Genomic DNA, 22,527 nt, shown 5'->3' on the forward strand with positions numbered 1-22,527 from the left:
CCTGGCGTCCGCCACTCTCTAATTGGCCGGCCGTCGCGTCACTGCACACCACGCCGCTCCTGGTTGGTCGGCGTCCCGCCCACAATCTCTTTGCTCCCGCCCTCCCAGTGACGTCAACGCATCCGCCTGGCTTCAAGCTAGTGTGAGCGGTCGCCGATGCGCCCGATTTCCGGTCGGGGCTGCTGGCCGTTTGCCGCTGGCTTGGGAGTTTTGGTTTCATTCCGTGCCCGTGTTGTGGGTAAAATGTGCCGGTATCGGGTGGGTGAAAGGCTTGCACTCCCTTCGCTTGTTTCCCCCTCCCCCCGTTATGGGCATGTGATGGTGATGGACCGGCGGAGGAATCAATGGGAATTCCCTCTTGTAGCGACCACGTGCCCGGGACCCCTCTCCATTCATTCCTAGACAAAGGATGCCAGGCCCCGCTGGAGCTAATCCTGAAAACCCCAGCACCAGCAGTGCAACACAGCCCGCAGCCTGGCATACAGAGAGAGGGGTTCAACTTCCAGCCGCAAGGTACGGCGGAGACACCAGGCTGTTCTTGCCGTAAAGATGGTCTCTAGAGGACATTTGCTTAAAGATTTACAAGATCGTGATCTGTCAGAGGAGATAAGTAATGACTTGGGGTATGGGGGTTAATAATCAGGCAAATAAAGTAAAATAAAGAATTTTACAGAGCAGAGATGATGTCTGAAACCGACTGCCGATGGTGGAAGCTGGAGTAGCTCCGGGAGTCGAGCAGCATCTATGGAATCAGGGCTCCACCGTTTCCCTCCACAGGTACTGCCTGACCCATTGAATTCCCCTTCTTTTTGAATGTGTGGCTCCAGGACTTCCAAAAATTAACCAGATTATTTAAATCTAGAAGGGGTCCCATCAGTTCCATTCACCCACGTTTCCCTATGTCCTTTCTCTCGAGCTGCCCGCCATCCACACAGACACTAGGTGTGATTTACCGTGGCCCATTTTGAATGTGGGAAGAGATGAAAGCAGGGAATCTGCCAGGCAAACACTCGCAAAATGATCTGTGGTGAATATGTGAGCGCCCGGCTCCATACTGACTTAAGCACAAGCTATTTTGATGAATGGTTTCGCCCTGAAACCTCGACTGTTTATTGCCTCACATAGATGCTGCCTGGCCTTCATTTTGTGTGTGTTGATCAACATTAACTTAACCAGTTATGCGGACAACACAACCATAGGTGGAAGAATGTTTTGATGAACACACAAAATGCTTGTAAAAGGATAAGTAGGCAGCAAGATGGCTGAGTCAAATACGAGGCTGGTAAGGCAACCGAAAACCAATGTTATATTGAAGTTGTATGAAGTGCTGGTGAGGGCAAATTTGGAGTATTGTGTGCAGTTCTGGTCACCTACCTACAGGAAAGATACTGAAAGCGCTTACAGAAAATTTACAAGGATGTTGCAAGGACAGAAAAAGTACGATTTGCAAACTCGAGAAGAATTTGATAGCTTCTAGTGTGTTACCGATTTCCTTTAAAACACTGATCTGGGTTGGGGGGGGTCGTTGTTGGCAGGAAAACTGTTGAAGCAGATCAGCTACGATCAAATTGAACAGCAGTGCAAGCTCAAATGGCCAGCTTCAGCTCCTACTACCTACGTTGTGACTTATGAATGATGATCTGATACTCCGGAGGGGACCCAGAGTTGAGTGAGCTAGGCATGGTGAAGGATGAGAAGTGCTGTACTGCCCTGTGGCTCATCCGTCTAATATTCTTCAGGGTCTGAATTCTCTAGTCTTGGTAGCTGAGTTTCAATAAGTATGGGGTACACAACTTCCCTCTGTGGGATTTGTGCAAGTAAATACTTGGACTGAGCACGTGCCAAAACTCCGTTGTGAAGCTGATTTTAATGTACTAACCAGTCTGAGTTTGTACCATGAGATATCAGAAACAGCCACACTGTGGTGGTTGGCAAGGTTAACCTAGAAGCAGGATATAGGTAGAGACAAGCTGCTGTAGCTCATGAAAGCATTGTTTTGTGAGTACAATACATCTCATTAGGATAGATGGTAGTGTAGCGGTTAGCATAACGATTTACAGTGCCTACCACTATCTGTAAGAAGTTTGTATGTTCGCTGTGACTGCACGGGGTTCATCTGAGTGCTCTGGTTTCCTCCCAGACACACGAGTTAAGGTTAAGGTAGTTGTGGGCATGCACTGTTGGTGCCAGAAGCATGGTGACACTTGCTGGCTGCCCCCAGCACATCCTCAGACTGTTCTGGTTATTGATGCAAACACCACATCTCACTGTATCTTTCGGTGTACGTGTGACAAATAAAGATCTCTTGAATCTTTAACATTGAAGGTTTTCATATCTCTTACACTACCATGGTCTGGGGACCAGCTGCCTGTGCAATCTATCTAAGGTGATAGCCATCATTGATTCTGGCATATTCTGTGCAGTGTCTGTTTGATGCATAGAAACATAGAAACATAGAAAATAGGTGCAGGAGTAGGCCATTTGGCCCTTCGAGCCTGCACCGCCATTTATTATGATCATGGCTGATCATCCAACTCAGAACCCGGCCCCAGCCTTCCCTCCATACCCCCTGACCCCCGTAGCCACAAGGGCAATATCTAACTCCCTCTTAAATATAGCCAATGAACTGGCCTCAACTGTTTCCTGTGGCAGAGAATTCCACAGATTCACCACTCTCTGTGTGAAGATGTTTTTCCTAATCTCAGTCCTAAAAGGCTTCCCCTTTATCCTCAAACTGTGGCCCCTCGTTCTGGACTTCCCCAACATCGGGAACAATCTTCCTGCATCTAGCCTGTCCAATCCCTTTAGGATTTTATACATTTCAATCAGATCCCCCCTCAATCTTCTAAATTCCAACGAGTACAAGCCCAGTTCATCCAGTCTTTCTTCATATGAAAGTCCTGCCATCCCAGGAATCAATCTGGTGAACCTTCTTTGTACTCCCTCTATGGCAAGGATGTCTTTCCTCAGATTAGGGGACCAAAACTGCACACAATACTCCAGGTGTGGTCTCACCAAGGCCTTGTACAACTGCAGTAGTACCTCCCTGCTCCTGTACTCGAATCCTCTCGCTATAAATGCCGGCATACCACTCGCCTTTTTCACCGCCTGCTGTACCTGCATGCCCACTTTCAATGACTGGTGTATAATGACACCCAGGTCTCGTTGCACCTCCCCTTTTCCTAATCAGCCACCATTCAGATAATAATCTGTTTTCCTATTTTTGCCACCAAAGTGGATAACTTCACATTTATCCACATTAAATTGCATCTGCCATGAATTTGCCCACTCACCCAACCTATCCAAGTCACCCTACATCCTCTTAGCATCCTCCTCACAGCTAACACTGCCACCCAGCTTCGTGTCATCCGCAAACTTGGAGATGCTGCATTTAATTCCCTCATCCAAGTCATTAATATATATTGTAAACAACTGGGGTCCCAGCACTGAGCCTTGCGGTACCCCACTAGTCACTGCCTGCCATTCTGAAAAGGTCCCGTTTATTTCCACTCTTTGCTTCCTGTCTGCTAACCAATTCTCCATCCACATCAATACCTTACCCCCAATACCGTGTGCTTTAAGTTTGCACACTAATCTCCTGTGTGGGACCTTGTCAAAAGCCTTTTGAAAATCCAAATATACCACATCCACTGGTTCTCCCCTATCCACTCTACTAGTTACATCCTCAAAAAATTCTATGAGATTCGTCAGACATGATTTTCCTTTCACAAATCCATGCTGACTTTGTCCGATGATTTCACCGCTTTCCAAATGTGTTGTTATCACATCCTTCATAACTGACTCCAGCAGTTTCCCCACCACCGACGTTAGGCTAACCGGTCTATAATTCCCCAGTTTCTCTCTCCCTCCTTTTTTAAAAAGTGGGGTTACATTAGCCACCCTCCAATCCTCAGGAACCAGTCCAGAATCTAACGAGTTTTGAAAAATTATCACTAATGCATCCACTATTTCTTGGGCTACTTCCTTAAGCACTCTAGGATGCAGACCATCTGGCCCTGGGGATTATCTGCCTTCAATCCCTTCAATTTACCTAACACCACTTCCCTACTAACATGTATTTCGCTCAGTTCCTCCATCTCACTGGACCCTCTGTCCCCTACTATTTCTGGAAGATTATTTATGTCCTCCTTAGTGAAGACAGAACCAAAGTAATTATTCAATTGGTCTGCCATGTCCTTGCTCCCCATAATCAATTCACCTGTTTCTGTCTGTAGGGGACCTACATTTGTCTTTACCAGTCTTTTCCTTTTTACATATCTATAAAAGCTTTTAGTCTGTTTTTATGTTCCCTGCCAGTTTTCTCTCATAATCTTTTTTCCCCTTCCTAATTAAGCCCTTTGTCCTCCTCTGCTGAACTCTGAATTTCTCCCAGTCCTCAGGTGAGCCACTTTCTCTGGCTAATTTGTATGCTTCTTCTTTGGAATTGATACTATCCCTAATTTCTCTTGTCAGCCACGGTTGCACTACCTTCCTTGATTTATTCTTTTGCCAAACTGGGATGAACAATTGGTGTAGTTCATCCATGCAACCTTTAAATGCTTGCCATTGCATATCTACCGTCAATCCTTTAAGTGTCATTTGCCAGTCTATCTTAGCTAATTCACGTCTCATACCTTCAAAGTTACCCCTCTTTAAGTTCAGAACCTTTGTTTCTGAATTAACTATGTCACTCTCCATCTTAATGAAGAATTCCACCATATTATGGTCACTCTTACCCAAGGGGCCTCTCATGACAAGATTGCTAATTAACCCTTCCTCATTGCTCAAAACCCAGTCCAGAATAGCCTGCTCTCTAGTTGGTTCCTCGACATGTTGGTTCAAAAAACCATCCCGCATACATTCCAAGAAATCCTCTTCCTCAGCACCTTTACCAATTTGGTTCACCCAATCTACATGTAGATTGAAGTCACCCATTATAACTGCTGTTCCTTTATTGCACACATTTCTAATTTCCTGTTTAATACCATCTCCGGCCTCACTACTACTGTTAGGTGGCCTGTACACAACTCCCACCAGCGTCTTCTGCCCCTTAGTGTTACGCAGCTCTGCCCATATCGATTCCACATCTTCCCGGTTTATGTCCTTCCTTTCTATTGCGTTAATCTCTTCTTTAACCAGCAACGCCACCCCACCTCCCCTTCCTTCATGTCTATCCCTCCTGAATATTGAATATCCCTGAACGTTGAGCTCCCATCCCTGGTCACCCTGGAGCCATGTCTCTGTGATCCCAACTATATCATAATCATTAATAACAATCTGCACTTTCAATTCAATTTCATGCCTGGCAATTTGGCCTCTCAGAGCACTATTCTGGAAGATTTTTCCCTTCAACAAGTTGCCAAGAATATGCCACAGATATTAAACATAGAAACTGTTGAGCCTCTGTTCTTGGCAGCTGTGTGTACTCTGTGCCACAATGGAGGCCCCACATAGACACTTCTGTCCCAGGTTGTTTGTCCTCCCAAGTGGATCTTGTTAGTACGTAGCTAATTCCCTGTACAGTTTTTGTATTTTCCATCAAAAAGACCAGCTAAATAAATAAATAAAGTTTTTATCAACTCTGAGGAATCCCATTCCCCATTTAATTTTGTGTATTTTCTTACACACCCAACATCTCCACTTCGAACGTAAACAACAGGAATTCTGCAGATGCTGGAAATTCAAGCAACATACATCAAAGTTGCTGGTGAACGCAGCAGGCCAAGCAGCATCTATAGGAAGAGGTGCAGTCGACGTTTCAGGCCGAGACCCTTCGTCAGGACGGGTCCTGACGAAGGGTCTCGGCCTGAAACGTCGACTGCGCCTCTTCCTATAGATGCTGCTTGGCCTGCTGCGTTCACCAGCAACTTTGATGTATGTTGATCTCCACTTCGAATCGCTTATCTCCCATCTGCACGAGGGATAGATTAGATTAGCTTCATTTGAAACACTATTTGTGTTAGTGACCAACACAACCCAAGGATGTGTGGCCACGCTTCTAGAACTAACACAGCATGCCCACTAACCCTACCTGTGTGCTTTTGGAATGTGGGAGGAAACCAGAGCACCCAAAGGAAACTCGTGCAGTCACAGGGAGAGCGTACAAACTTCCTTACAGAGATTGGTGGGAACTGAACCCTCATCAGTGGCACTAACCACTCCGCTACTGTGCTCTTTACAGTGACCAATCAACAAATTACCCTTGGGATGTGCAAAGTACTATTAGGCAAGTTGACTTGCAATTTCTCCCTTGAGAAACTTACAACAGATGCTGATCAGAGACGGTGCAAAATACAGCAATACATGTCACTGTCCTTGAAGCAATCTTCTGTATAATCTCACACGGGTGCAGACAATTTCGGACCTCAAAACTACATGCAACACAAGGAAAAAAGGTATCTTGACATATAATAATCATGCTGTATAAAAAGAACTTGCATTTAAGTAGTGCTTTTCATGTCCACGCTGACCGTGAGGCAAACATAGTTCCCTAGGGGCAGGCAAAAATGGTGCACAGCAAGATCCCAAAACAGCAACATGATTAATGGTGTTAGTGGTGTTAAATGATTAGTGGTGTTAAACAAGGTATGAACATTAGCAGTTAGGGAAAACAAACCTTATATTCTGTCCAGGTAGCCTCCAACCTAATGGCATGAATATTGATTTCTCCTTCGCTTTTCTATTCTGGCCTCTTCCCTCTTATCGCCTGCCTATCACTTCCCCCTGGGTCTCCTCCTCCTTCTCTTTCTCCTATGGTCCACTCACCTCTCCTATCAGATTTCTTTCTCGCCATCCCTTTACCCTTTCCACCCGCCTGGCTTCACCTTCTAACTATCCTCCTTCCCCTCCCCCCAGCTCTTCTTCCCCTGCCTTCTCAGTCCCAATGAAGGGTCTCAGCCCGAAACGATGATTGTTTATTTATTTCCATAGATGCCTCCTGACCTGTGGAGTTACTCCAGCAATTTGTGTGTGTTGCTAGGGAGAAGACTGGCTTTATTTGTGATAAAATTGAAACATACAATGAAATCTGTCAGCTTTATGTCAACATCCAAAACAGTCCGAGGAAATTGCCAAGCATTGCCACTTCTGGCACCAACATTACATGACCACAATTGACTAATCCTAACCTGTATGCTTTCTGAATCTCATGCCCTGAATCTCCTGCCCTGAAACTCTTACTCTGAAACTTCTGCCCTGAATCTCCTGTGCAGAAACTCCTGCACTGAAACTCCTGCCATGAAACACCTGCCCTGAATCTCTTGCCCTGAATGTCATGCCCTGAATCTCCTGCCCTAAAACTCCTACCCTGAAACTACTGCCCTGAAACTCCTGCCCTGAATCTCATGCACTGAAACTCAGAAACGTCGACTGTACCTCTTCCTAGAGATGCTGCCTGGCCTGCTGCGTTCACCAGCAACTTTGATGTGTGTTACCTCCCGTATCTACTGTGTTTGCACCTTGGCCCAGAGGAACAATGTTGCGTTTAGCTGTGCATACATGTGTATGGTTGAATGATAGTAAACCTGAACTTGCTAATAAAAATATATTTCAGTAACACAAGAAAATCTGCAGATGCTGGAAATCCAAAGCAACACACACAAAATGCTGGAGGAACTCAGCAGGTCAGGCAGCAGCTATGAAATGAAGAAATAGTAGATGTTTGGGGTTAATGTTTGACCTGAAGGGTCTCAGCCTGAAATGTCGACTGTTTATTAAATTTCCATAGATGTTGCCTGACCTAAGTTCCTTTAGCATTTTAATACATACAAATTGCTGGAGGAACTCAGCAGGTCAGGCAGCATCTACAGAAAATAGTAAACAGTCAACATTTCAGGCCAAAACCCTTCACGGGTCTGTCTGGCTGAGTTCCTCCAGCATTTTGTGTGTATTGCTTTGATCTCCAGCATCTGCAGATTTTCTCTTGTTTGTGATTCCTCTTAGATTTTGTGTGTATTGTATCAGTCATCTGTCTGTTCTATCGGCTCAACCTGCAACTCGTTCTTTTTACCTTATTACTCTTTTTCACCGGGAGTGGAGGACATGACCTGCCAGACACTTCTTAAGAACAAGAGATTCTGGAAATCCTGAGCAACTTTTAGAAAATGCTGGAGGAATTCAGCAAATCAGACAGCACCTATGGTTAGGAATGAACAGTTGATGTTTCAGACTGGGTATTGGCCTGAAACTTCAACTGCTTGGTCCCCAGATTCAGAGTAATATATTTATTACAATGCAAAATGCTGGACAATCTCAGCAGGTCGGGCAGCATCTGTGAAAAAGACTATATCCAATGCCCAATGACTTGGCCTCCACAGCCATCTGTGGCAATGAATTCCAGACTCACCATCATTTGGGCTAAAGAAATTCCTCTTCCTCTCTGTTCTAAAGGGACATCCTTATATTCTGAGCCTGTGCCCGCTGGTCTAGGCTCTCTCACCATGGAAAATATCCTCTCCACATCCACACTATCTAAGCCTTTCAGTATTCAATTGGTTTTAATGAGATCGCCCCTCATTCTTCTGAACTCCAGTGAGTAAAGGCCCAGAGTCACCAAACAGTCATACATTAACCCTTTCATTCCCAGAATCATTCTCATAAACCTCCTCTGGACCCTCTCTATGCCACCACATCCTTTCTTAGATATGGGGCCCAAAACTGCTCATAATACTCCAAAGTTGGTCTGACTTATAAAGCCTCAAAATTTGATATACCAGTGATCTGGAAATGAATGCTAACGTTACCTTTGCCTTCCTTACTACCAACTCAACCTGCAAGTTCACCTTCAGGGAATGCGATCATTGACCAGATAACCCTTTTATTCTCTTGGTCACCCTGGTGTTACTCTATCACGAGCACCTCCCCCCCACCACCACTTTGCCCACACTCCCTGTAGTTTAACAAATCCCGCAGTCTGGTACATCACCTGGATTTTTATGTGCTGCATTTGATCCATAAGCTTTTGCTTCACTGGTCATGGACTGGACTGCAGCTGAGCCATAGAAGCACGTGACCTGAAGAACTGCAATTAAATTAAGTACCCATGGGTCTTGAATTGAAATTTCCAGTACGTGCAGAACCTAGAGAGCACAGGGTGGCACGGTTAATATAATGCTTTACAGTGCCAGTGATTTAGAAGAAGAGGTCAATTCCAACTGCTGTCTGTAAGGAACTTGTACACTCTCCCCTTGACCACGAGTTTCCTCTGAGTGTTTTGATTCCTCCCACATTCCAAAGACTTACAGGTTAGGGTTAGTAAGTTGTGGGCATGCTATGTTACCTGCAGAAAAATGGTGATATTCATGGGCTGCCCTCAGATTGTGCTGGTTTCATTTCACCATATGTTTTGATGAAAATGTGACAAATAAAGCTATTCACTCGTTAATGTTTATGAGAATAGTAGTTCTGCGTGGACTAGATGGGCTGAAGGGCCTGTTTGTGTGCTGTAGTACTCTATGACTCTAATATCAGCTGGACCTTAAGCACTGCTCAGGGCAATTTCTTCACAAACTGAGATGGCATGGGGAGAGTGGCTGTTTGGCTGTGACATCCAGGTGGACACACAAAGGATACACAGCCAGGTTGGCAAGGTGCTCACAACCTGCCAACACTGTGTACCAACAGTCCCATCAGAGCTAGCATTTAATGCCTTTTGGATTGGGGAAAGGAAAATTTAGGCAAAAGACATCTTGGGAACATGTACAGTGGATTCCGGTTAACTGGGATACATCAAGACTAGTATATCTTGGGCCAATGAGATGGCTGCCCAATTAGTTGAAGTTTCATGAAAATAGTTAAAAAAGATATAAAAAAGACAAATTGAGTAACAGATTATGTATTCAAATGAAATACAGAACAAATTAGAACACTACGAATATTACTAGAGTATTATAAAAACTGTTATTGACAGAAGGGTTCATTGGAGATGAACAAACTCAGCGCAGACACCTAGTGTAGGTAATGAACTGGATTCACACAAACTGTCGACGAGTCCTCATTTTCATTGAAAAATTCATGATGATTGTCAATAGCTTCAAAATGTTTGTAGTAACTTGTTGAAGTAGTTTCTGGCGTTTCCGAGCTTGAATGCTTGAAACCACAGTGAGCAAAACAGTTCTGAATTCTTTTACCGCTTATTTCTCACCAACTATCAGTGATAAAAGTCACTGCGTTTTGAAAACAAACACACGCAACTCTTGCTATTTCGCTCGTAGCACGGTGTACTGTCTAATGGCCACAGGTGACTGACATTAGTTAGAAACTGTTCAGCAACAGTTGCCTATCCCAATTAAGCAGCATTGTGTTGCAAATAAGCAAAGGGAATCCCAGCTATTTTCCCCATTAGTTTTTCTTCTTTGAGATTTGTCACAAATAAGCAGCTATCCTGATTAACCAATGGCCTAGTTAACCAGAATCCACAGTATACCTTTGGAATGGAAGGAGAAAGGGTTGTTCCCTTTACCAGAATTTCAAGCCCTCTATGACTGAGGTACTCAGTTAATAGACCTTACATGAGAAACACCATTCATGTTTCCTTTTATATGCTCAAGACTCAGATCTTTATTGTGTCAATATAAGGTATAGGAAATTGGATTCGGTACAACAGTGATATTCATACACGTTGAATATGGGCACACAAGTATAAAACACAAATAACCTTCATGTCTGCATTATATCATATGGACTCAAGTGTAACACACTACCCATACCCCCTCCCGACCACCCAGCCAAATATCCTGAAAAAAATCCACACTGCATACAACCCATCAGTGGCCAAAGAGCATGAAATGGAACTGATATTCACATGTGCACAGATGTGGGAGAGGCTAGGGGAAGTTGCTATCAGTGTGGGGTTCAGAATGGAGGAAATAGCTAGGTTCTGTTACTCACCACGTACAGTTGACCCAGAAAGTTCAACACACAGCGACCTACCATCAGGGGCTAGTCAGGGTACAGCTTACATGCTAACTGCACATATGCTAGGCTGCTGCTCCTATCTGCATATCATTTTCTCTTGGTAAAGTTGCCATGTTCTCATTTCACAACTTCCCACCTGCATGGATAATGGTGGAGTCAACTCAGCAAGGCTGGCTATAAGGAACAGAGACAGCACACAGACTTGTGGTTGCAATGTGGGACTGCTGGGCTGATGGAAGAAGAGGTGACCAAAATCTAAACATCTTCCCTCTTCTCTCCACCATTTCGGCTCTTCAGTTCTTTAGCTCAACAGCTCGGCAACATGCAAAGAATAATTGCTGTGCCTACACCATCAATCCTCCACTGATTTTGGCCACAACCATTTCCCTGTACTTCACAAGCCCCTTCTCCCTACCTTTCTAAAGGAAGAGTATTGGCATGGCCACTGGATAGTACTTGAGAGGGGGATGCTTGAATCTTGAGAAAAGAGGATGGACTCACGGAATGACTTGGCCCATAGCTTATAAAATCCAATATAATACAAATGGAGGTTTGATATTTTAGTTATCAGCTGAGTGCCTTTTGCAAACAAGATCTAAATCCTTCAATAAACGGTTATTTTCAATGAAGGGAATTTCTAATCAAAAACAGTTCTTCCACATCAGAAATGAAAGATGGGTCTTCCTGGGTTGCAATTTCTCTTGAAGCCAATCTTCCACCTTCCACTCTCACCATATTAGGAGGACGTAGTATCTCCAAAAGTCGACCACTGAAAGAAAAGTAGAATGATGGAGTGTCAGATTGAGAAGCTGGGGTTGCTCCAAAGGTTAAGAGGAGACTTACTAAAGAAATTGAAAATGACACAGGCTTTCATGAAGAGAAGGAATTGTTTCCAGTGGCAGATGAATCATTTATCAATGCATAAGGACAGAATACATAAAATGAAAAAAGACTTTTCTATTGACACAGTGGTTTCCAATCAGGAAAATGCTACCAGGAAGTGCAGAAGAAGCAGGTTTCAAAAGCGTCTTTGAGAACTATTGGAAGAGACCGCACTGACTGCTGTTAATTGGTCCCAATCATAAAAAAGGCACAATAATCCAGAATACATCTGCAGCCTCGGAGCAAAGCCACAAGTCAGAACCTCTCAGGCAACTTAGTGTAGAAGGAAAATGTAATCCCAGCTTTGGGCGATGAGCCGAGTTTCAAACATTTGGTGAACTTCTGGGCACTTCAGAACAAAGTTTTCGCAAGGAAACACACTGTCAAAGATCGTACATTCAGTGTCTGGGGGCAGCATGTGATCACTGGAGTGCTCCGACCTCAGAGAGTACACAGACTGACCCCTGGTAAGCACCACAGTGCCAACATATGGTAGGCAGGTGACTGGCCACTCCTTAATGAATGGCAGCTCACCCCCAACGGACAGAAATGAGAGGAGACCAGATTAGCTGCAGAATCTTGTTCAAACATTTCTTGCAGATCTTGAGAGGCCAAGCCGCTTTCACAGACACATAGAGATAGTAGGCTCCCCAAGAAAACTGCAACATTTCCGGACTTTTTTCAGACTGAGAACTGGGGAATGAGACAATGCAAGTTATAGGACTTGTACCAACACAACTCTCTTTGTCCATTTCTACCAACATTTCTATCAATCTTAGCTGCACACACCCTACAGACCTGGTCTCAATTCATTTGAACTTCAATGCTTGTGGGCTACAGATACAAGTCATGAACAAATGGCTTTAACTTAGTCAAAACACAGCTGGAGGAGTCACACAAATGGACTGCATGAGCAAATTTATCACAGTTTAGTTTACGAATTTGAATTTAACGTTTTGGAACCAGTTTGTTCCCTTACAAGTATCTGCTGCTCTGACTGAATATACAAGTTCAAAAGTAGCTCACTGGTGCGCAGTGGCTCAACATGAAGCGTCATTGTGAAGGTCACCAACAATACGGTCCATGGTATCACCTCACAGCTCTGGGTCTCAGTTAAGAGGTTGGAGGGAAAGTCGTAAAAAATGCCAGGAGGGAGCATGTAAACTAGCAAAAGGACTGAGCACAAACTGCACCATTTCATGTCATGGATTCTGCTTTGCCCACATAAACCTGTTTTTCCAAAATACAACAATCAGCAAACTTGGTAAGAATTCTGAGACACTGCACACATTCCATCTGTCCCCAAGGCATAGGACAGGGAGGAGAGTGATAAAGGCAGCTTTAGGTCAAATTCCCTGCTCTGCTTTGCCACTGATTTGCTTGTTCTGGGATGATAAGAGCTAAACAGCTCAATCATAGTGGTTTCAGCCCTAAAGTTACACACATCTGAGGAGGCAGAACTCCCGCCCCTTCCATAGATGCCCAAGTTTACACCAATCTCCCTGTGCCCCCTTGCCTCAGCTGACAGTATGACCATTCCTCGGCTGGAACTGTGGAGCTGTTCCAGAAAGACTCAAGCTTCTCAGGAGGTCAGGTTGCCGACTATTTGAGTTTCAAAACTGAGCAGAATTACATCTCGCTCAGAGTGATTACCAGTGGATTCTTCCTGTATCAGGTCAGGAACTGTTTTATTAACAGGTCACTGCAGAAAATTTATTGAATGGTATGCGTCTCAGTATGTCTTGGCACAAATAGGATACAATATATCCCTCTCCACCATGGGGCAACTTAAGCAATAGAAACTTTTCAGTTCAGAATTCTACTGCTATCAACTCTTTTCCACAAGAAAAGGAACCAGAGAGTACAAGTACAGAACTTAAGCTGGATAGTAAATATCCTTCAAAAGAAACTGACACCGCTTCTGTAACTGATAAAGGAACACACCGGTACAGGGGAGTAAGGGTCTCCGATGCCAATATCAGGCACTCAGCTCAAGTACACCATGAACTGACATCAACTCTGCCCCAGCTTGCACTGTCCCTCGTCCTAATAGAAAGTTATGGTACAAAGCCAGGCTTATCGTTCTCAGCCTTGCTCAACTTTAACCAACGGGCAGATGAAAGAAGGGTCCACATGGTCTCAGACAGCTGCATTTGAATCAGAGGGGTCAAAAGGATAGGCAAAGCAGCCTGTGTGCAGTACCATCTTTGTAAGTTCTCAGATGAACGGCACAAGTGAACTCAAGTCTACCTTGCAAGGCAGCTGCTTAGGTTAACAAGGGATGGCACCAGTCAAATACGTTTCATACCACAGCTTAAAGAAGTTATCTCAAAAAAAGTTTCCAGCTACCTGTATTCGTACACAAAAACATCAATTAGTGTAACAGGGACTACTCAAAACGCAGCCCAAATGCCATGGATCAATCTTGAATTCCCAATAGGAACTTAAAATAAAAGAGAGAAATAAAATCCTTAAACCCATATACTGATGAGTATAAAATAAGAAAACAGTCAGAAGGTAATCCAGTTCATACCATTTATATGAAAGTTCTTGAGGAAAAGTACTTCACTGAAACCAGAACCAGTTACCCATCACCCCCTCCCTCCTTTCCTGACACAGTTCTGCGAGAAATGCTCACTTACATGCTACCAGTGAACAGCAGGACCTCCAACAAAGAGAGGAGGGTCACAAATGAACTGATTGGGTTTTCACACCAGCGCTGGGACAATGCTATGAGGTACTCAAAGAGTTGTGGCAACACACTTCCTTTTCTCCCCTCAAAACATTTTGGTCACATATCAAGTCCGAGCTTGTAAAAAAATATACATAAACAGAAAACAGAATACCAAACAATGCCTTCAGTGAATCTGGTGGACTTAGAAAGTGAGTAACCACCATAATCACATTAACCCAGAGGTCAATGAATGTAATTTTCTTCGTGTAAACCTGATGTAACCAAGTGAACTTCTTCGCCCCTCCCTCCACTTCCCCAAGCCCATTGCAGGTAAGCAGCATATTAATCAGTGGCAGGATAAAGTTACAGGGTGGCCAGCATCACGTCCACTCCAGGCCAATGCAGCTGCATGCCAAAGGAAACAGGCCTCTGGGCCAGATCACTTCCTCCCTGCTCAAGAAGGCAGCTTTAACAATGCTGACCAGCCAAACACGTTCACGTCTAGCCACTGCTGCTTTGATTTTGTCCCGTAATCCTGATGTGGTAATACAACACAACAAACCAGAATCTCAAAAATTGAATAACACTTAAATAACTGAAAAAATATGGCATAGAAAAAAAGTTTTCTTTTTAAAAAAGGAGAAGAACAGATTCATGTTTCGATACATTTGAAGACCAGGATTATTTAATCAAGCCTCTTATCTCGCATTATCTGTGTAATGTCCACTACAGGATGCATCTGGTTGGTTGATGGCCCAGCACTAGGCTTGCCTTGGCCATACCCGGGTGTGGGCTCTTCACATGGCCAGCTTGCAGTTGCACAGTTCCTTGTAGATCTGTCGTCGTAGCTTGGGCATATCCTGCTGGGTGAAGCTGAATGGTTGTCCCAGAGCCAGGCATTTACAGAACTGAAACAGCACAAAACACTCATATTAGCCCTTGCTTAACCCGTGTGTTTGAAATCTCTTCACTCTCACGCACTCCAACTTCTGGTGACCTGCTCCCCCTCTGTTCCAATTCTCTATCCTACTGATTCACCCATTTCACCACCCTGCCCAGCTCTTGTCATCTGGTTCCTTTCCCCTACTCCACCCTTCCCATCTGCCCATCACCCACATTTTCCCCTCTCTCCCCCCTCTGCCCTCCGTACCTTGAATCCACACTCCACCTTCCTCTCCTATCTTTCCCCTCAGCCCTCCCTACCTTGATTCCACACTCCACTCCTGCCATTGCCCTCTGCCCTCCCTACCTTAATTTGACGCTCTACATTCCTCCATCTGCCTATCACCCCTCCTCACCTGGGAGCATAATTTTAAGGTGATTGAGGAGGGATATCAGAGAGCAGTGGGTGTCCGGGTGGGGCAAAGATTTCACCATCAAAGTCATGGTTCAGACTAGGTTGTATTTTAGGTTCACAGGGATGGTTTTGGGGACAGAGGGCGGAGATTCATTTCACTGTGTTTTGATGTTCATGTCATAAATAAATGAATCTGAGGTGATTACATTAGGGACATTTCAAAGACTCTCAGGCACATGGATGACAAGAAAATTGAGAGCTATGTGGGAGGGAAGAGTTAGATTGATCATGGAGTAGGTCATAAGGTCATAACACCATAAGACACAGAAGAAAATTTGGGCCATTCGGCCCATCGAGTCTGCTCTGCCATTTCATCATGACTGATCCATTTCCCTCTCAACTCCATTCCCCTGCCTTCTCCCTGCAATTTTTCACACCCTGATGAATCAAAAATCTATCAGCCTCTGTCTTAAATAACAAATCTCTTATTAACTCGGACTTTTGAGTTTTCTCTCCATTCAGAAAAAAGTATACACCTTTATTCCTTCTACCAAAGTACATGATCATACATTACCACCTCTGTATTCCATCTGTCACTTCTTTGCCCATTCTCCTAATTTGTATATCTCCTTCTGCAGCTCACTGCTTCCTCAACACTACCTGCCTTCGTATCGTTTGCAAACCGGGACCACTTTTTCTTCACAACATAAAAAGAAGCTGCCCCAATACCGCGCCCCCCCCCCACCCCCGGTGGAACACCACTAGTCACCAGCAGTCAATCAGAAAAGGCTCCCTTTATTCCCAATCTTTGCTTCCTGCCAATCAGCCAATGCATGGCCTGGACAGAGTAGATGTGGAAAGGATGTTTCCCATAGTGGGTAAGTCTAGAACAAGAGAGCACAGCCTCAGGATAGAGAGGCATCCATTCAAAACGGAGATGCAGAGAAATTTCTTTAGCCAGAGGGTGGTGAATTTGTGGAATTTGTTGCCATGTACAGCTGTGGACGCCAGGTTGTTGGGTGTATTTAAGGCAGAGATTGATAGGTTAATGATTGGACATGGCATCTTGTCAAAGGCCTTCTGAAAATCAAAGTAAATACCATCCACTGATTTTCCTTTGTCAATCCAACCTGTTATTTCCTCAAAGAATTCAAACAGATTTTCAGGCAAGATTTTCCCTTAAGGAAACCGTGCTGACTTTGGCCTATTTTATCATATGTCTCCAAGTGCCCGAAACCTTGTTGTTAACAATGGACTCAAACCATATTCCCAACAACTGAAGTCAGGCTAACAGGTCTATAATTTACTTTTTTTTTGCCTCCCTCCCTTCTTGGAAGTGTGGAGTCACATTTGCAATTTTCCAGTTCTCCGGAACCCTTCCAGAATCTTGTGATTCTTGAAGGATCATTACTAATGCCTTCACAATCTCTTCAGCTACGTCTTTCACAACTCTGGGGTGTAGTCCACCAGGTCCAGGTTCAGACCTTCAGACCTTTCAGTTTCCCAAGCACCTTCTCCCTAGTAATTGTGTAGGGTAATGTAATTGGTGGAAATGTACATAATTCACAACTACCAACACTGAGTTGGGGTTCATTTTAAGCAGCTGGTCTGATGTGATGAGGAAATTACTTACATAAAGGGTTTTACCATGCTTTGTATTCAGTATTGGTGTTCAATAAATAAGTTGCCATGGTTTTTTCTAAACATAAATGCCTCCACCATCTTATTTGTGAAAACCTATATTGGTGACTCTAATGCTCTAGGAAGATTCCAGAGTTATTGAACATGTCAGTCGTTTTGAAACAGCCAGAGATTTGGGAGCAAAATGCTGTTGCTTGGTTTGTACAACCTGGGGCCCAACTTGCACTGCGAGAAATCGCTGGCAACACCACCACGTGGTAGCGTTGTTGAGCAACTCTACAGCTACAAAGGTGGTGAGTCTACGATAACACCCGCCTGAACATGATAAATACCAATGGCTGAAAGCTCGCCTTTGACAGACTTCTGGACTACTGGAGCCCCAGTGCACCAAACAGTTGCTCTTCAGTGATCAACAACTTTGATGTATGTTGCTTGAATTTCCAGCATCTGCAGAATTCCTGTTGTTTGCTCTTCAGTGATGTCAGGTCATCGGAGCTAATGGACCACAAGCTGTCTGCCCTGGGAAATCACCATCCTTGTTTTACTTTTAAAGAACTTTTGTGTAGCAAATGCCTGATCAGGTTCACATGGCCCTCGCTATTGTACCTGTGAAGGACTATTAGGACTTTGCTAAAATGGCTGATAGTCTACACTCAACCAGGCAGCAGTGAATCATTCGTCCTCCTTTCTCTACCTCAATAAGTCTGGTCAGCAAGGCCTCCCAACATAAGGATGCCTGTGGCTGCGAAACGGACAACGCCAGGTCTGTGCTTTTACCATGCTTGCTTTGGTATGAACGTGAGGAAATGCCGACCGCCTTGCAGCTTCGACAGTGCCAGTGCATCGGGACATCACAGGTCTGTGAACACCGTGGGTTCCAGCTGCCAGTATCGCCTACTGTTCATCACAGACACCCTGTCAGGGTGACGCTTCCTGTGTGACACAGGTGCTCCAGTGAGTGTGTTGCCAGCATCACCTATTGGTCAGAAGGCAAAGAATGACGAAACCTTGCTGGAGGCTGCCAATGGCAGCAGGATCCAAACTTACGGGATATGATTGGTGACGCTCTAGTTCTGTGGGTGATGTTACACATGGACTTTGTCCTGGCTGAAGTGACTAGACCTCTACTCGGTGCAGATTTCCTGTGTGTCCAAAGACTATTAGTTGATCTTAAGAATTATCTTGCGGATGTCAAGGACTTTGGGCCGTTACCCTGCTCCCCCAGTAGGTTCCCCACAATGGATCAGTCAAGCGAATGTACCACATGCGAGTTTACTTGACTGATGGGCGAATTCTCAAACCTCACCAAGCCCACATTTTCCACGACAGTCACAAAACGTAGGCTCAAGCACTAGATTTAGGGTAGTAATCTTAGGATTGCTGCCTGTGCCATGTGCTAGCGAGTGAAAGAATAGCATGATCAGGCGTATTAATGCGTGGCTAAGAAACTGGTGTAGGGGGCAGGGATTCAGATTCCTGAATCACTGGGGCCTCTTCTGGGGGAGATACGACCTGTACAAAAAGGACGGGTTACACCTGAACCCAAAGGGGTCCAATATCCTAGCAGGCACATTTAATAGAGCTGTTAGGGAGGGTTTAAACTAATCTGGCAGGGGATGGGAACCGGAGTGATAGGGCTGAGGAAGAGGAAAACAGAAATAAATCAAAGATAGCATGCAACAGAGATTATAGAAAGAACAGGCAGGAGATTAGGCTTAATCAAAGCCAGTGACATGAGTTACAGGGCAATAGAAGCGTGGTGAAGTTAAAACAGAAAGTAACAAATACTGGACTGAGAGTGTTGAATGCATGCAGCATAAGGAATAAAATGGACGATCTTGAAATTCATCTACAGATTGGCAAATATGAAGTTGTAGCCATCTCTAAAACTTGGCTAAAGGATGGCTGCCATTGGGAGCTGAATGTCTAAGGATATACGGTATATCGGAAAGATAGGTTAGTAGGCAGAGGGGGTGGTGTGGCTCTGTATATAAGAAATAATATTAAGTCATTGGAAAGAGATGCCATAGGATTGGAAGGGGTAGAGTCTATACAGGTTGAGTTAAGAAATGGCAAGGGTAAAAGGACCCTACTGGCAGTTGTATACAGGCCTCTGAACAGTAGGCGGGATGTGGATTACAAATTAGAGCAGGAGATAGAAAAGGCATGTCAGAAAATGTCAGATAATTGATGGGGATTTTAACATGAAAGTGGATTGGGAAAACCAGGTCAGTACTGGACCTCAGGAGAGAGAATTTGTAGAATGTCCAAGGGATGCCTTTTTAGAACAGCTTGTTGTTGAGCGCACTAGGGGACCAGCTGTGCTGGATTGGGTATTGTGCAATGATCCAGAGGTGATAAGAGAGTTTAAGGTTAAGGAACAGTGATCACAATATGATCGAGTTCACATTGAAATTTGAGAGGGAAAGAATAAAATCCAATGTGTCAGTATTTCAGTGGAATAAAGGAAACTACAGACTTTGTACAATGGCATGAGAGAGGAACTGGCCGAAGTTGGTTGGAAAGGGACACTTGCAGGAAAGACAACAGAGCAGCAACGACTGAATTTTCTGCGAAAAATGAGGGAAGTGCAAGCCAGATATATTCCAAATAAGAAGAAATTTTCGAATGGGAGAAGGACACTACTGTGGCTGACAAGTGAAGTCAGAGCCAAAGTAAAAGCAAAAGAAAGGGCATACAAGGAAGCAAGAGCTAGTGGGAAGATAGAGGATTGGGGAGCTTTTAAAAATTTGCAGAAGGAAACTAAGAAAGTCATTCCGAAGGAAAAGATGAATTATGAGAGGAAGCTGGCCACTAATATCAAAGAACATACCAAAAGCTTTTTTAAGTATATAAAGGGTAAAAGAGAGTCGAGGGTAGATATAGGACCAAATCAAAATGACGGTGGAGATATTGTAATGAGAGATGCAAAGATGGCAGAGGAACTGAATGCGTATTTTGCGTCAGTCTTCACAGTGGAAGGCGTCTGCAGTACACCGGATATTCAAGAGTGTCAGGAAAGTGAAGTCTGTGCAGTGAAAATTACGACTGAGAAGATGGTCTGAGGGTGGATTAATCTCCTGGAACTGATGGAATGCATCCTCGGGTTCTGAAGGAAGTAGCTGGAGAGATTTCGGAGGCATTAACGATGATCTTTCAAGAATCGATAGATTCTGACATTGCACCGGATGAGTGGAAAATTGCAAATGTTACTCCGCTATTTAAGAAGGGTGGGAGGCAGCAGAAAGGAAACTATAGACCTGTTAGCCTGACATTAGCGGTTGGAAAGTTGTTGGAATTGATTGTTAAGGCTGAGATTACAGAGTACCTAGAGGCACATGACAAGATAGGCCAAAACCTGCATAGTTTCCTGAAAGGAAAATCCTGCCTGACAAACCTACCGCAATTTTTTGAGGAAATTACGAGCAGAATAGACAAAGGAGATGCTGCAGATGTGCTGTACTTGGGTTTTCAGAAGGCCTTTAACAAGGTGCCACGCATGAGGCTGCTTAGCAAAATAAGAGCCCATGAAACTACAGGGAAGTTTCAGAGATGGCCACAACTTCATATTTGCCAATCTGTAGCTGAATTTCAAGATCATCCATTTTATTCCTTATGCTGCGTGCATTCAAATATAACACTTTCAGTCCAGTATTTGTTACTTTCTGTTTTAACTTCACCACGCCTCTATTGCCCTGTAACTCATGTCACTGGCTTTGATTAAGCCTAATCTCCTGCCTGTTCCTTCTATCATCTCTGTTGCGTGCTATCTTTGATTTATTTATGTTTTCCCCTACAGACCTTCCGTGGGTGGAGCACTGGCTGATCAGCAGAAAACAGAGAGTAGGAATAAAGGGATCCTATTCTGGCTGGCTGCCGGTTACCAGTGTAGTTCCACAGGGGTCGGTGTTGGGAATGATGCTTCTTATGATGTATGTCAATGATTTGGACTATGGTATTAATGGGTTAAATTTGCCCATAATACAAAGATAGGTGGAGGAGCGGGTAGTGTTGAGGAAACAGAGAGCCTGCAGAGAGACTTAGATAGTTTAGGGGAATGGGCAAAGAAGTGGCAAACAAAATACAATGTTGGAAAGTGTATGATCATGTACTTTGGTGGAAGAAATAAATGGGCAGACTATTGTTTAGATGGGGAAAGAGTTCAAAATGCAGAGATGCAAAGGGACTTGGGAGTCCTTGTGCAGGATACCCTCCAGGTTGAGTCGGTTGTGAAGAAGGCGAATGCAATGTTGACATTCATTTCTAGAGGTATAGAATATAAGAGCGGGGATGTGATATTGAGGCTCTACAAAGCACTCATGAGGTCACATTTGGAGTATTGTGTGCAGTTTTGGGCTCCTTATTTTAGAAAGAATATACTGACATTGGAAAGGGTTCAGAGAAGATTCACAAGAATGATAGGATTACCGTATAAGGAACGTGTGGCAGCTCTTGGGCTGTATTTCCTGGAGTTCAGGAGAATGAGGGGGGAATCTCATAGAAACATTCCGAATGTTAAAAGGCCTGAACAGATTAGATATGGCACAGTTATTTCCCACGGTAGGGGATTCTAGGACAAGAGGGCACGACTTCAGGATTGAAGGACATCCTTTTAGAACTGAGATGGGGAGAAATTACTTTAGTCAGAGAGTGGTAAATCTGTGAAATTTGTTGCCACGAGTGGCTGTGGAGGCCAAGTGATTGGGTGTATTTAAGGCAGAGATAGATAGGTTCTTGATTAGCCAGGGCACCGAAGGGAATGGGGTGAGAGCAGGGGAGTGGGAATGACTGGAAGAATTCGATCAGCCCATGATCGAATGGCGGAGCAGACTCGATGGGCTGTATGGCCTACTTCTACTCCTATATCTTATGGTTTTATTTCTACAACTAGCCTGACTGTCCATGCCCACACACAACCGGACCCAGCAAAGCTGGAACCATGAAGGCTGAGTTTGCTAACATAGATAGGCCTGGCACTATACGCCAGTCAAACAGCTTCTGGGCTTCACCCCTACGTATGGTCGCTAAGTTCAATGATGGTTGCCACCCTTGTGGCGATTACCAATGCCTTAATGAGACCACAACCCCTGATTGTTACTCGGTCCCACACATTCAGGAC

The 22,527-nt window shown here is 44.4% G+C and overlaps 1 protein-coding gene across 2 annotated transcripts in view; it reads right to left on the reverse strand.

Moving 5' to 3' along the window:
- Positions 1–9,922: 9,922 nt before the first annotated feature.
- Positions 9,923–22,527, reverse strand: part of LOC134346877 (uncharacterized) — a 66,920-nt gene continuing 54,315 nt past the window's right edge. Inside the window, exons 11-12 of one of the 2 annotated variants that reach the window (XM_063048686.1) lie at positions 15,253–15,378; positions 9,931–11,683 (exon numbers count right to left, since the gene is read on the reverse strand). In XM_063048686.1, coding sequence (XP_062904756.1) covers positions 15,268–15,378 — 111 coding nt within the window. In that variant the 3' untranslated portion in view covers positions 9,931–11,683; positions 15,253–15,267. Of the gene's footprint in view, positions 15,379–22,527 lie in introns of both variants that reach the window. The other variant, XM_063048685.1, reaches the window with a different exon arrangement.

The sequence above is a fragment of the Mobula hypostoma genome, chromosome 5 (genome assembly GCF_963921235.1).
Source record: "Mobula hypostoma chromosome 5, sMobHyp1.1, whole genome shotgun sequence".
Lineage (NCBI taxonomy): Eukaryota > Metazoa > Chordata > Chondrichthyes > Myliobatiformes > Myliobatidae > Mobula > Mobula hypostoma.